The 12,705-nt window shown below is 40.7% G+C and overlaps 1 protein-coding gene across 1 annotated transcript; it reads left to right on the top strand.

The window, feature by feature from the left end:
• Positions 1–2,392: 2,392 nt before the first annotated feature.
• LOC104071385 (arylsulfatase D-like) lies at positions 2,393–12,698 on the top strand (the record flags this gene model as incomplete). Its single annotated transcript, XM_009583385.1, has 7 exons — positions 2,393–2,426; positions 5,229–5,378; positions 6,379–6,500; positions 7,939–8,061; positions 11,230–11,653; positions 12,372–12,512; positions 12,686–12,698. Coding segments are annotated over exons 2-7 (879 nt in total), but the record flags the coding sequence as incomplete, so codon positions are not given.
• Between the last annotated feature and the right edge of the window lie 7 nt (positions 12,699–12,705).

The following is a 12,705-nucleotide window of genomic DNA, read 5'->3' as shown; positions in this document are numbered from 1 at the left end:
GTAATCTGAATCGTTCTCTGACACTTGTGAGCAGCAGCCTTCTAAGTCGAGTCTTAGGCAGGAATTGGGGCATCTGAACTACTGCTTTATCCCAGACCAGGAGTGCATTTTTGAAGTGACTCTCCCACTCACCCCCACTTACCGCACTTTGGCAGAGCAGTCCTGGAGCGCACGAACCAGGTTCCTTCCCGGTGTCGCAAACCTGGATTACGTGCTCCAGGACCACAGGTAAGGCTCTGCAACGGCTCCTGGGCACTCAGGCCTTGAGGACCTAGTGTAAATCAGAGTTCAAAGAAATAACAGCACTTTACATAATTGTGCAATGGCTTTTAGAAAGGTAGAGTGTGAATCAAATGTTCTCTGAAATGTAACAAGATTTCAAAAATAAATTAGTCGCTAGAGGGAGCCTCTTAATCATCATATCCTACTATCAAACCACTACTAACTTGGGCCTTCAACTCTTTAAGATGTTGAAGTGCTTCGTCAGGGTCAGTGAGTGCTACTTTTCCAGTAGTCAGTTTAAAGAAAATGAGGGTGAAAGACAAGATTATGCAAGGCTTCTGCAAAATTCCACATTCATTCCACATTCTGAACAAATACAGACTTCCTAAAGATTTCCCCACAGAAAAACAGGTAGAGCCAGTTAGTGCAGGGGCTGGGAACAAAATTAGCTTTGCCTACTAGACCTTTTAAAAATGCTGTCTCTACATAGCATCAGTGAGAGGGCATTCACCTTCCCTTCCTTCAAAGATCAAACACCAAAATAAGCACAAGTTGTCACTGTGAGAGGAAAGTCTTCAGATCACAGGCACTACCCTCCCGCCTTTATCTTCATTACACCATAGCTGTGCCTGGACGGTAATTCCCAGCAGCCAGATTTCAACGAGTGCTACTTACAGCGCTGATCTGGTCTAGCTCTCTCTGTGGTAGAAGGCAGCTACGTACAAAACAACGAAGACGTGCTCCTGCAGTGTAACTGCAGACGTGCATTCAATTTTCTGCTATATCTAAATTTAGTAAATGACATAGCAGTTATGGTTTGTGGTTCTCCATTACAAATACTACAGAATTTGCAAGAAGTCCTGGAAAAACATAAGGAGAATAGGAGAGCTGTGGAGGAGACCCCAGCTGCAAGAGGGGCGCTCCCAGTCAGCAGGGCCCGGCTGGGATTGATTGCAATCTGGACAGAAAAACCCAGCACCTCAGAAGGAGCTTTCTTTTTAGAAAATATACAGCAGCAGAGGGCATCAGACAACAAGAAATCCTACCTACATTAATGAATCTTGAAGCGCTAAAGGCAGAGTGAAGGGGAATGGGAACTGGAAAGTACAGATTGAGATGCTATAACACGGGTGGGGAGAAGGAAGCAGGCACTGAGAGAAGGAAAACCAGACACATCACTTCTCCTGTGTGTGTTGGCTGTAACCACTCCAGCATGGAAACGTTGAGGTGGGAGAGAGCAGGGGAGGGATCACCTATGGTGCTGTAACTAGCCTCAGAGGTGCTCCACTAGCAAACCAACCTGAGCACTGCAATTGGTGATGAATCACCAACTGATAACGTCTCCCTTCTCTTTTACGATATGAAAACACAGCAAATTCTGACAGTAAAGCAAGATTGCTCTTTGGTAGTATCTCATGCTCTCCCAAAACTCTCAGTACAGCAGGACTCAAACAAGAAAAATCAAGAAAGCGAGCATTAGCCAGCATGTAACCATAATTTGAGTGATGACTAGGAAACACGCAGCACTCAGAAGTGAAGCCAAGCGATTCATTTTCTGCAAAAGCAAATTCAGGTCTCTTGCTGGCATTTCCTCCCCACACCCTAAATCTGCTTCTCACTGCGTGTGCAGAGGTGAACTTGTCATTGCTGGAGGCACTCAGGGCTGCTATAAAGCGAAGATATTTGCTCAATTTCTATTTCTACAGACAAAGAATTGCTGCTTCGTAAGTACAAAATTTTTTTGTTTTCCTTGGTGGAAATGAGGAGAGGTTTATGGGGAACTGCTATTTATAGTTCCTTTCATTGGAATGTCTCAGACTTGAAGGAGGTCCTTCCCTTCCCTTGAGAAACCGCTGCTTGGGCAGAAAGCATTTTAGCTACATTGCTGGTGTTCCCCAGCCCGACCCTCACACGTCTATGAATGTCATCGTTGTGCAAACGGCAGTGGGACGTGCAGCTTAAGGGACGCTGGGGTAAGTTAGACCATCCAGCTGCTTGCAAGCTCCGGTATAACACAGCTTTCCTGTGGCAAAGTGCGCATGAGCAGCTAGGGCAGATTTAAGGACTGCCTTCAGAAACAGATGTTAGATGCTGTGCTGTAGCAGCAGCCGTTGCGTTGAAAAATTTTTAATGTGTTTAAGTCAACTGAAAATAAGCTCATGCTCCAGTGTGTCAGCTGCCTGCTTTGAGCGTAACTTGACCAGGTACCGTACCCTTACTCTGTTGGGAAACGGACAGGAAAATTTTAATGGGCATTTGTAAGGTATTTTTTTGCTTCTGTAGATAAAAATATCTCGAGGAAGTTTTTAAAAGGCATTTCCCTTTGCAGTAACATTATTCTCATACATGTCTGCATGCAAAGTGAGAGCAGTCAGCTGCAGGCAACTTGTTATCATGAGTCTGGCTTTTATTGTACATATATCAAGGCTACAAAACAGGAATTTTTAGAAGATATTTTCACAGGCTGAACAGTTCCAATCTGAATGGAATTACCTGCAAGACCTTTCATTGAGTGTTGCCAAACTGAAGCCACAAATGGGTACTGTTTTTGTGAAGTGTGTATCTGAGTGTACCTAGAATTATGAATATTTTCTCTTATGCAACGTGGCTTGAATTGGGATTTCAGTATCTTGTGAGTATTTTGATAGAAAAGTAAAAACAGATTACAAAAGTTCAATCAGTAATGGAAAACAGTTAGTAAAATACGAAATATATGCAAGCTATACCTCCCTGGGTTATTCAAATGGATGAAGAAAGGGATAAAATCTAAATTACTTTGGGCGGGTTAAATAATGGGAGAGGGAGGAGTTTTGCTTTAAGCCGAATTCAATTCAGATAGCAAAGCGGAGAGTTTGCTTGCAGCACAGCTTAAGTGCCACTTTGGCAAAAGTGGTCCCAAAGAGGTCCCCAAAAAGGCATCCTCCCAACTGCTGGTGGGTGAATCGGGCGGGCACTTGCTGCTGCTGCCCCAGCTGCCGGGGGCTGAGCAAGGAGCTGGACTGCAGCGCGGGGACCTGGGGCCCCTCTGGCTTCTTAGAAAGGGGAGGAACAGGGCAAGCTGCTTTCCCTGTCCCTCTCGTTCCCAGCCGGGCTGCTAAAGCTGCTCTGATCCGACTCCCGTCGCCTCTCACTAAGGAAACGGCTTGACAGGGGTAACATCAGTCAGTGCGGTAACTGTTTTCTGTGTATTACCTGCTATGTTACAGGCAGCTTCTGAGGAAACTCAGCCTTGAGCTCCAGCCTGTGCTTTGAATCAGTGTATCATCTCTACTGCGAAGTACAGGCAGTTAGTGACAACCAATTACACAATTAAATTGGAGTATTTCCAACTCCCATTCAACTGTTTTGCGGGCACATAGTATGTACGTGTAAAAGACGGCTGAGGTGTCCTCCAGTATCTTTCCTACTTAGGATGCAGCAAAGGCGCAAATCCAACTGCAGGAAACTAAGTCTGAGTGTCTGTAGAGAGTGATGCTGCATCAGCATTGCTGCTTGTAAACAAGTGTTTAGAGCTGTTTGGATGCCGATTTCCTAAGCATAGAAATTTAAATTTTCCCATTGAGGCCTGTAGTGTTGATGAATAAAATGTAAGAACTATGGATATTAACTAAGCTGCTAAATATTGTCATTTCTGGAAAGCAAAATGTGAAACCAACCAAATTTATAAAATTGAGATACTTGGGATAGTTCAACCAGACGTGGGATAAATTTGAAAGGAGTCTTTCTTTGAAGCCCTTACTTCAAAGCCTTTAAACAGTTTGTCTTGTCCTGGCAGTGAAAGAGGAAGCCCCAGAGGAACCTTTGCAGAAAGCTGTGCAGAGAGGGGGAAAAGAGCATCACACCCTGAAATCTGACACATACAAAGAAGGAAAAGGCTCAGCTTAGAGTCAAACAATAGGAGGTCACAAATTCAGTGTCTTCTAAGGAAATGTCATCATTGGAAGAGGATGACTAGAATTTCTACAGCTAAAGATCTCTCTTACAAGCCTGAAAGGAAATTTGGCACACTATGTGAAGAAACAGCAGGCTGCTACTCTCTCTGTGATTACAGAAAAATAGATTATATTGAGGACTGTATTTTAAAAAGCTCTTCTCTTCCTTTCTGAACAGTAAGTATTTTTCACACAGCTGAGTCGTGTAACAAAAGAGAATTATTTTGCTATTTTAAGGTAAACTTCTCTACACAAAAAGAAAAATTCCTCTAAGAAGTGAAGTGCTAGCAATAAAAATAACATTAATGCCTTTACTCTTCTTCATTTAGGGTCTGATCTGAGGTGCACTGAAGTAAATAAAACAGAGAGAACGTTGATAGGCTTTGATTAAGTTTTTAATCTATTTTTATTGCAGTGACTATTAGGAAGATGTAAACATGACAAGGCTCTCTCTCTTGGTTTTGCAGGATCTGAACACTCCAAATGCAGAAATGATTTGGCAACTAACATCTTACTGGTAAGAAAAAAGTTCATTAATTATTGTTATATCGTACTTAGATCTAAAGTGAGCAAAGTTTAATAATGACATAATACTGTATTATAAAAGAGTAGGGTTGTTTATCTGTATAGTATACTCACAATGTGATTTTTTTGTTTGTTTCTTTGTTTTTCTTGTTCTTAACTTTTTCACAACACAAAGGTCCCAGTCTGGGTGAGAAAGACATCAGAGGAAGTTGATCACATTCTCGGTTTCCCAGACCAACTTCTAAAACACATCCCAAGCCACTAAAGTAAAATAACTTGCACGTCATCTGTGACATGTAAATTGCCAAGTCAGACTGCTCATAGGAAGTTTAGAAACAATCAGAAAAGGAGATTTTAAAGTTATGGTCCTGACATTTTCCTTTTCGTGACAGCTGTTTGGGTCAATGATCAAAATTTAACACACCCTCTACATCTGGGCAGAGAGTGGTCTGGTCTGCAGCCAGGCTCACGTGGGAGGGTCTTCAGCCACTTGCAGTAGGAGTGAGGAATGGCCAGGTCATTGGCTTCTTTCCTTCTTCTGTGTTCCAGGACATCCCTGGTCGCACCCCTGATTCTTGGTCTGCTTCTGCAGCCACCGCTGACACAGCTTTCCATCGTCACACAGCCAAACATTGTCCTGTTGATGGCTGATGACCTCGGCATAGGGGACGTAGGTTGCTATGGGAATGATACTATCAGGTAAGAAAACTGAGCATAACAGTGAACAGAGCCGGTGTGTTATTTATGTAAAAGACTGCAATCCTTTGCCCATCATCAGCTGTTCCAGCTCTTTTCAAGTTTATTTCCTGGAGAAATGGGAGGATTTCCCATGGGTGCCATTAACAGTAAATGTAAAGCACTACCAGGATTATCTCACAGCCTAGAGGGCATTCCCCGGGCCAGCTCTGCTATCCCGAGCTACTTTACTGTGGGAATTTGTCAGCTGTTCTTGTGTATTCCTTAATTGCCTGACATTGAGAAATGCTAAGCTTTTACACATACCTGAAGACAGAAACGTTGTCCCGTCTTTCAACATATAAGGCCTCATTATTTCACTTGACTCTGTTTTGCCGTTCTTTCCCAGTCTCACGTCAAAATACAGTCTAAATCGCTTCAGTGAGCTATGTTGCTAGGAAATACTTCTCTTTTCAGACCCAAGGACATAGAATTTGCCTTCTCTTTGAAAATTGTGCCACTGTATTGCTTGCTGGCTTCCTACCAGCTTGTCACTTCTTTGAACAAAACCAAATTTGGTATGATCACTGCCCTCATCCAGCAAAGTTCTCAGAACCTGATCGGCACCGGCCAGCAAGTTTCTGATAGCTGATGATCATAGGTAGCTGATGGCGCCCTGCATGGCCAGGCCTCCCCTTCAGCATAGCATCATCCCCAAGGCATGGGTTTTCTTTTCAAGAGCAGTGGGGTACATTTCTGCAAGGCCCTTCACAGGACTTGGGAAACAAGAAGGAATGATTGGCTTGAAATTTATCCAGATAGCCATAGGTAATGAAGAAAGAAAAAAAAAAAAGTATTTCCCCATCACTTGAGAAAATTACAATAAAATAAAATAAAAAAAAAATTTCCTGGCCATCTTCAAATAGAAGAAACTTCCCAAAATAAAGATAAATATATTATTCCACATCCCCATTCCCTTGAAGACCCTCTGAATGATATCTGACAGTGCGGGTTGCATTTTTAGGACCCCGAACATTGATCGCCTGGCAAAGGAAGGAGTGAAACTGACCCAACACATCGCTGCGGCTCCACTTTGCACCCCCAGCAGAGCAGCTTTCCTTACTGGCAGATATCCCCTCCGATCAGGTTTGCCTTGCAAAACCAAGCAGCCTTTAAACATTACTTTATTGCTGAAGGGAAAAATGTCATACAATGGGCACAAAAGAAATGAGGGTGTGCAAGTAGAAGAGGTGCCACAGACATGTCATCCCTCACTGAGGCACACAAAGACACACCAGCTATGTCTAGCACCTTTGAGGTGGCATCTACAATGAACCCACCTGGGGCAGAGAAGAACCAGCTCTGCAGAGCAGCTTGCTCCCCCCCCCGGCTCGCAACTTCAGTTGCATTTTGGTGCTCTATTGCACAGATTGAAGCCAGAAAGGAGTTAGTACAAATTGTTACATTCAAAAAAGTCATTACATAGAACCTGAACAATAATAACACATTTCTAAAGCACTAGTTACGTTAATTTCTGCCATGGGTGACTCCTCGTCAGATATCAGAAACAGCTCAGCCCTGCAGGGAGCAGAGTAGATCTATGCAGATGTGTGTCCATTCCCTCCAGTCAAGGTGCAAAACGAGTCGTTTACAGGAAAGCTTTGTTACCTGTGTGTCAGAATTCATCCGCCCTATGAAATAACAGTTTGACAGCTATATTATTTTTCCCCGTTCTGTTTTTGAAGAAAAAATACTATCCTGTCAAACTGCATCACTGAGATGAAGAGGTATGAAAAACAAATAGCTCTATATATTTCTAACAGCAACCCTCTAACACTTGTTCTATTGCAAATGATCTTCAGTGCCTTCATTCCTGAGGCATTTTGAAGCTGAAATGTCATCCTACTTTTATCATGGCAGCTCTCACTGAGATAGATAGCTTGAAAATGCACATGAGCTTGTACAGACTCTCTCCCACTATAACAACAGGGCCAGAAACATTCAACGCTTCCATGACAGATTGTACTTCACATAACATTGTATGACGGGGTTATGCCAGTTTATAATGCTAAATAACAGGGTGTAAACCTGCAGGTGAGGAGAAGATTGCGGTGCTAGATAGCTACTCTGCGGGTTTCAGAAGTCAGATACCAGCCCTGCCACTGTGCAGGGAAATCCTGAGTTCCCAGGCAGCCTTATGCAAGCTGGAGTTTGAGGCTGACAGAGGGCTGAAGTCTCCCTACCCTCCTCCTTGCCCTCACAGTCACAGTAAGTAAGTGCACTTCATACAGCCTGGATGCCACTGTGACATATAGAAGCTCCTATACAACTGTGCCATTCTAAATAAAATAAAATAAAATAAAATAATAAAATGTCTCATTATGAGATACAAAGAAGAATAGGTATTATACAATGGAGAGACTTAACTCTTTCTTATTCTGGTCCAGTGTCCTAGATTAATTTCCCCAAACAAACAGCATTAGGATAAACATTTAACAATGAAACCAGGAAACAATGAAGTGTGTTTGATAAAAGTACTCTACCAGTTATACTTACTAAGATTGTTTATTATTGCATTTTGTAGGGATGGACGCTATAAACAATTACCGCGTTATTTTTTGGAATGGCGGCTCAGGAGGGCTTCCTCCGAACGAAACCACTTTTGCCAAAATACTGCAGCAGCAAGGTTACAGCACAGGACTGATAGGTATGGGGATACTCCCAAAGATGGCCTAGAATGTGTTTCACCTGCACATCTCACTCAAACCACTTGTTTTAGTTAGCAGCTGCTCATACCTCAGTTGTAATATTTTTATTTCCTGATTTAAGACTATCTGGTAAGAAGAAATCCTGACCAAAAAGAATCTCTCTTAAAAGAACGAGCATCTGATAAAGAGAATAATCTTTACTGTTGACCTGTTTTCAAGCACAGCTGTGGTTGTTAAAATATATAATGGAAAATATGTTAATATTTCTTGAATACTATTCTACCAGGTATATGACAATTTTTCCAATGCTACTTCATAAAAAACAAAAACATGAGTGCCATTTAAATATGCATGCCGATGCTTTACACAGCCCAGAGCAGATTCACAACAAAAGGGAACAGCTGCTACTTGAAACAATAGAGCCAGTTCATAATATTACAGGATTCGGCCTTTCAAAAACAGAAACAAAGCGATTCTTTTTTCTTTAATTACAGCTTGCCACTGTAGTTCACCAAGATTTCAATACAGCCCACAAAACATTGCCTCCTTCAGCTTTAATAAGAATTCCATTTTACTTTATATTTTACAGGAGTTTGTTGTTTGTTTTTTTTTTTTAATACAGTTGTAACTTTTGGTCATGATCCAGCTGCACATAATTATTTATCTTTGGTATGTCACATAGTTCCACAGACTGATAAAACACAAACGTTCCTGAGCTAAATTTTCAGCTATTTGTGCTACCTTATCTGAGCATCTAAATGTCAATATCCAAAATCTATGTCTGACACATAAAAAAATCGGCTGCACAAATAAACTGAATTTATTAATAAAAGTGTCTGCAGGAATGGATTTGTATTCATTCAGCAGAATAAATCTAAACCATACAGGACAATACTAAAGAAAGCTTTCCAAGCATTTTAAGTTCTATGTTATTGAATCTTCTTCTCCTGTTATTTTTGTAGTCAGATTATTTTAGTTCTTTTAATCAGCTCATAAAAAGCCCACATCTATTAGCCATGTGCTTCAGCTTAGCTTCAGCGTGTAATCACTAACAAAACAATCAGATTTGTCTCCACTTTGCCAAAGGAATTGTCCTGCAATTGTGCCAGGATTCTGCTGCACCCCTCCTAGAAGCTAGCTAGCAAAATAAGCTGGCATTTTACCTGTGGGCATCTTAGCTAAAATCACACCATAGACACCAAGAGCATCACTTAGTTTAACTGGATTGACAGATTCTGATTAATTGCACCTTAGGGGATGATGGAAAGCACTGGTGATAAGTGACACAAAAAACCCATAAGAAGAACTTTACATTGAAGTCACGAAGCAGGAAATCTTACAAAACACCTACCCACATCACCACAGCTGAATAAGCACTAAATAGTCTCACCAGAATGGTTTGTAATTGTTTTGCTCTCAGCACAACCAGTTTAATTGCAGAGTTAAATCCTATTAATAACCTGCAGCTTGATGTGATAATGAGACTTTTTGTTGGGAAACGCTTTGCAGATTCTTTGTAGACAGAAAGCCAATGTTGTATAACATATGCCCTCAAAGATTAATTTATCTTAATTATACACTCAGTTTATCTTCTGGAGATTTGAGTCTTTTGTAGCATGTCAGAAGCCTTTATCGACCTCAGCTGGAGATTTAGGTGTTGGAGTGCATCTGAAGTCCAAAGATACTTCAGCTGCACCGGTATTTATGACCAATGCATCTATGTATTGATTACAAACCTGTTTCATTGTATCACTGACTCTAAATATGTCAAGAGGTAAACCAAGTAGAGATTTTAGCTGGAAGCAACTCATCCACCTAGAATAGAACTTTCACTCTTTCTTTATATTTATATCCAAAAAGCAGCATTTTTTTTCCTCTGAAGTAGTTTTTTCTGCTTCCTATCGTAATGGACAGCAATTCTATTGAAACTTGCTCAGGGTTGACTGCTAGTAATGTATTGGTAACATAGTGAACCATTTTTTTAGGATAATATCCTTCTGTAAGTACACAGTTCTTTACTCCACGACAAGAATTAGTTGCAAACTGGTTTTCAAGTAAAATTGTAAAAGTTCATTTTGATCTATAGATCTGGTATCCAAGGCCTGCATTACATCAGAGATCATAAAACGCAACTAAACCTCATCTCTCTCATGAGAGGTAGATTTTGGTCGCTTGATTCAGATATTCACAAACTTCAGTGGTTAAGCCAAATGAGCCAACTTGTTATGTCTCTGTGTAAGTGCCTAACCAGTCTGTTTGAATAGACTGGAGGGGAAGCAAAAGCATGGTTTTGATGTGCCGTTCATCATAATAGTGGACATATGTTCGTAATAAAGAACAACTTGTATTGGAAAGGGTCAGGAGATGTTCCTTTTGATACATGAAGACTTCAGACTTTAAAAGAAGGCAGCTTTGACTTTTTAAATTTGATTAAATACAAATAAATGGCAAAAACACTTATAAAACAAGGCCTTTTATTCTCATCCAGTATACAGAGATATTATTATCAGCAAATTTACTTACATATGTACAGCTTCATGTGAAATCCTGATCTCCTGAGCTCAAGTTCTTCTGGATCTGGTGGTTTGTCTGGCAAACCCACTGCTCAGCTGCCAGTTACTTGACTACGCTATCCATAGCTTCCCTTATCATTCTGGCACCAACATGTCGCCAAGTGTTGCCATAGTCCTGACATCAAGCCATTCAAAACTTTCCACAAACAAGTCTACATAGCATCTTGAAGGTAAAGAGACAACAGAACAATATTTTTTGCCCTGTGCTTACAAAAGGACTTCTTCCTCCTATTTCATACCCAACAGGTCTCCAGGAAGGCCGTGCATTTTTGCTCAGTTCTGAAAAGCTGAATTATTCTTCTCGGTTTCTAGTTCCCTTTATAGTCCAGTTTTTTACATTTTGATCAAAGCTACAAGGCATGAATATGTATACAGAGCACCAGTAACTCTGTGGGAAATTTATAATTTGTAGAGGCTTACTTTCATCAGTCGTAAGATATATCCCATTATATCACTATATACTCCGTTTATATGCAGGATGAAGAAGTTATCACAAGTAGAAAAAAAACAACCATTTTTTGAGAAATGTTTTGTATGAGGAAAAGCCCGTTTTTAAATATTATCTCTTTCCATTTTAATAGTCTGTATTTTCAGGGAAGTGGCATCAAGGTGTTAACTGTGAATTCCGCAACGACCATTGTCATCACCCTTTAAACCACGGGTTTGACTATTTTTATGGGATGCCTTTTACGCTAATAAGTGACTGCCAACCAACGGAAACACCAGAGATGGACAGAGTCTTTAGAAGGAAACTCTGGGTTTACACTCAGATGATTGGCCTCGTTACACTCACCGCTGCCTTAGGAAGACTGACTGGCTTGATTTCAGTCCGCTGGAAAACTCTGACCTGCCTTGCTGGGTTTAGTCTCCTGTTCTTCATATCCTGGTTCTCAAGTTATGGGTTTGTACGATACTGGAACTGCATTATGATGAGAAACCACGAAGTTACTGAGCAGCCAATGGTGACAGACAGGACTACGTCCCTTATCTTGAGAGAGTCCATTTCCTTTATTGAAAGGTAAAGTGTGTTTCCTTTGATCACATTTCTTCTGGTTCTTGCATGTCTTGCAACTTTCAAACGGCCATGTGAAGTCTTCATAGTTTTTATAATATTATATACATGCTTATTAATTATTAATAATATTAATAATGATACATATAATTAAACAAAAAAATTAGCTGCTGCTTAAGGATGCCTGTTATTCCTAGCTTCACTAAATCTCATAATGTTTCCAAATTTCCATGGGTTGGATTGAATATTTCTAGCCTATTTTGAGGAAATACGTGTTTCTATCAATGAGACCAACATTGCAGCTTTAAGGGATAGCAGCTGATGGTAGAAATGCATGTGTGGGCTGGGGAAGGAGAAGTAGAGCTGTGAGGTAGCCTTATCGTATGGACTGACATTTGGGCAACAGCTGGCAGGAGACGAACCTGCTGCCTTTGTTTCAGTAGCACTGTGGTGGTTTGCAATAGCAGAGAGTGGAGCTTCAATCTGGAACTTTTCTATCTATGATTCAGGGAAAAAAGATGGTCATTTTATATAAGCCAAACATTATTTTATCAGACAGATCCTAATCACTGGGTTTTAATACCTAACGAAGGAAGATGTTTCTGAAATGATTGTTGAAATATGTATATACGCAAATCACAATACCATTTTCCATCACGACTGACCTCTGTATGTACTGAGAACCTTCCTCCCTAATAACAAAGTGTTGATTTCTGTTTTTTAGAAATAAGCACAAGCCATTCCTCCTCTTTCTTTCCTTTTTACACTCCCACACCCCTCTCCTCACCACAGAGAAGTTTCTTGGGAGGAGCAGCCATGGTTTATATGGAGACAATGTAGAGGAGATGGACTGGATGGTGGGTAAGTCACCGTAGCAAATAACAATGTCTCCAACTACCTAATACCTAGGTCTGTATATATAATAAAAATGCAGTTGTTATTAAAAGAACAAGGAACAGAATTAAAAACAAGAACAAAAAATGTCCTAAGCTTTTCATGAACATCTGTCAATCTTGGATAAGCACTGTTGGCTTATAGAATCATAGAATCATTAAGGT

Source organism: Fulmarus glacialis, unplaced genomic scaffold (genome assembly GCF_000690835.1).
Source record: "Fulmarus glacialis isolate BGI_N327 unplaced genomic scaffold, ASM69083v1 scaffold29758, whole genome shotgun sequence".
NCBI classification, from domain to species: Eukaryota; Metazoa; Chordata; class Aves; order Procellariiformes; family Procellariidae; genus Fulmarus; species Fulmarus glacialis.
The sequence above is the reverse complement of the archived record's forward strand: the minus strand, read 5'-3'. Positions and strand labels throughout refer to the sequence as shown.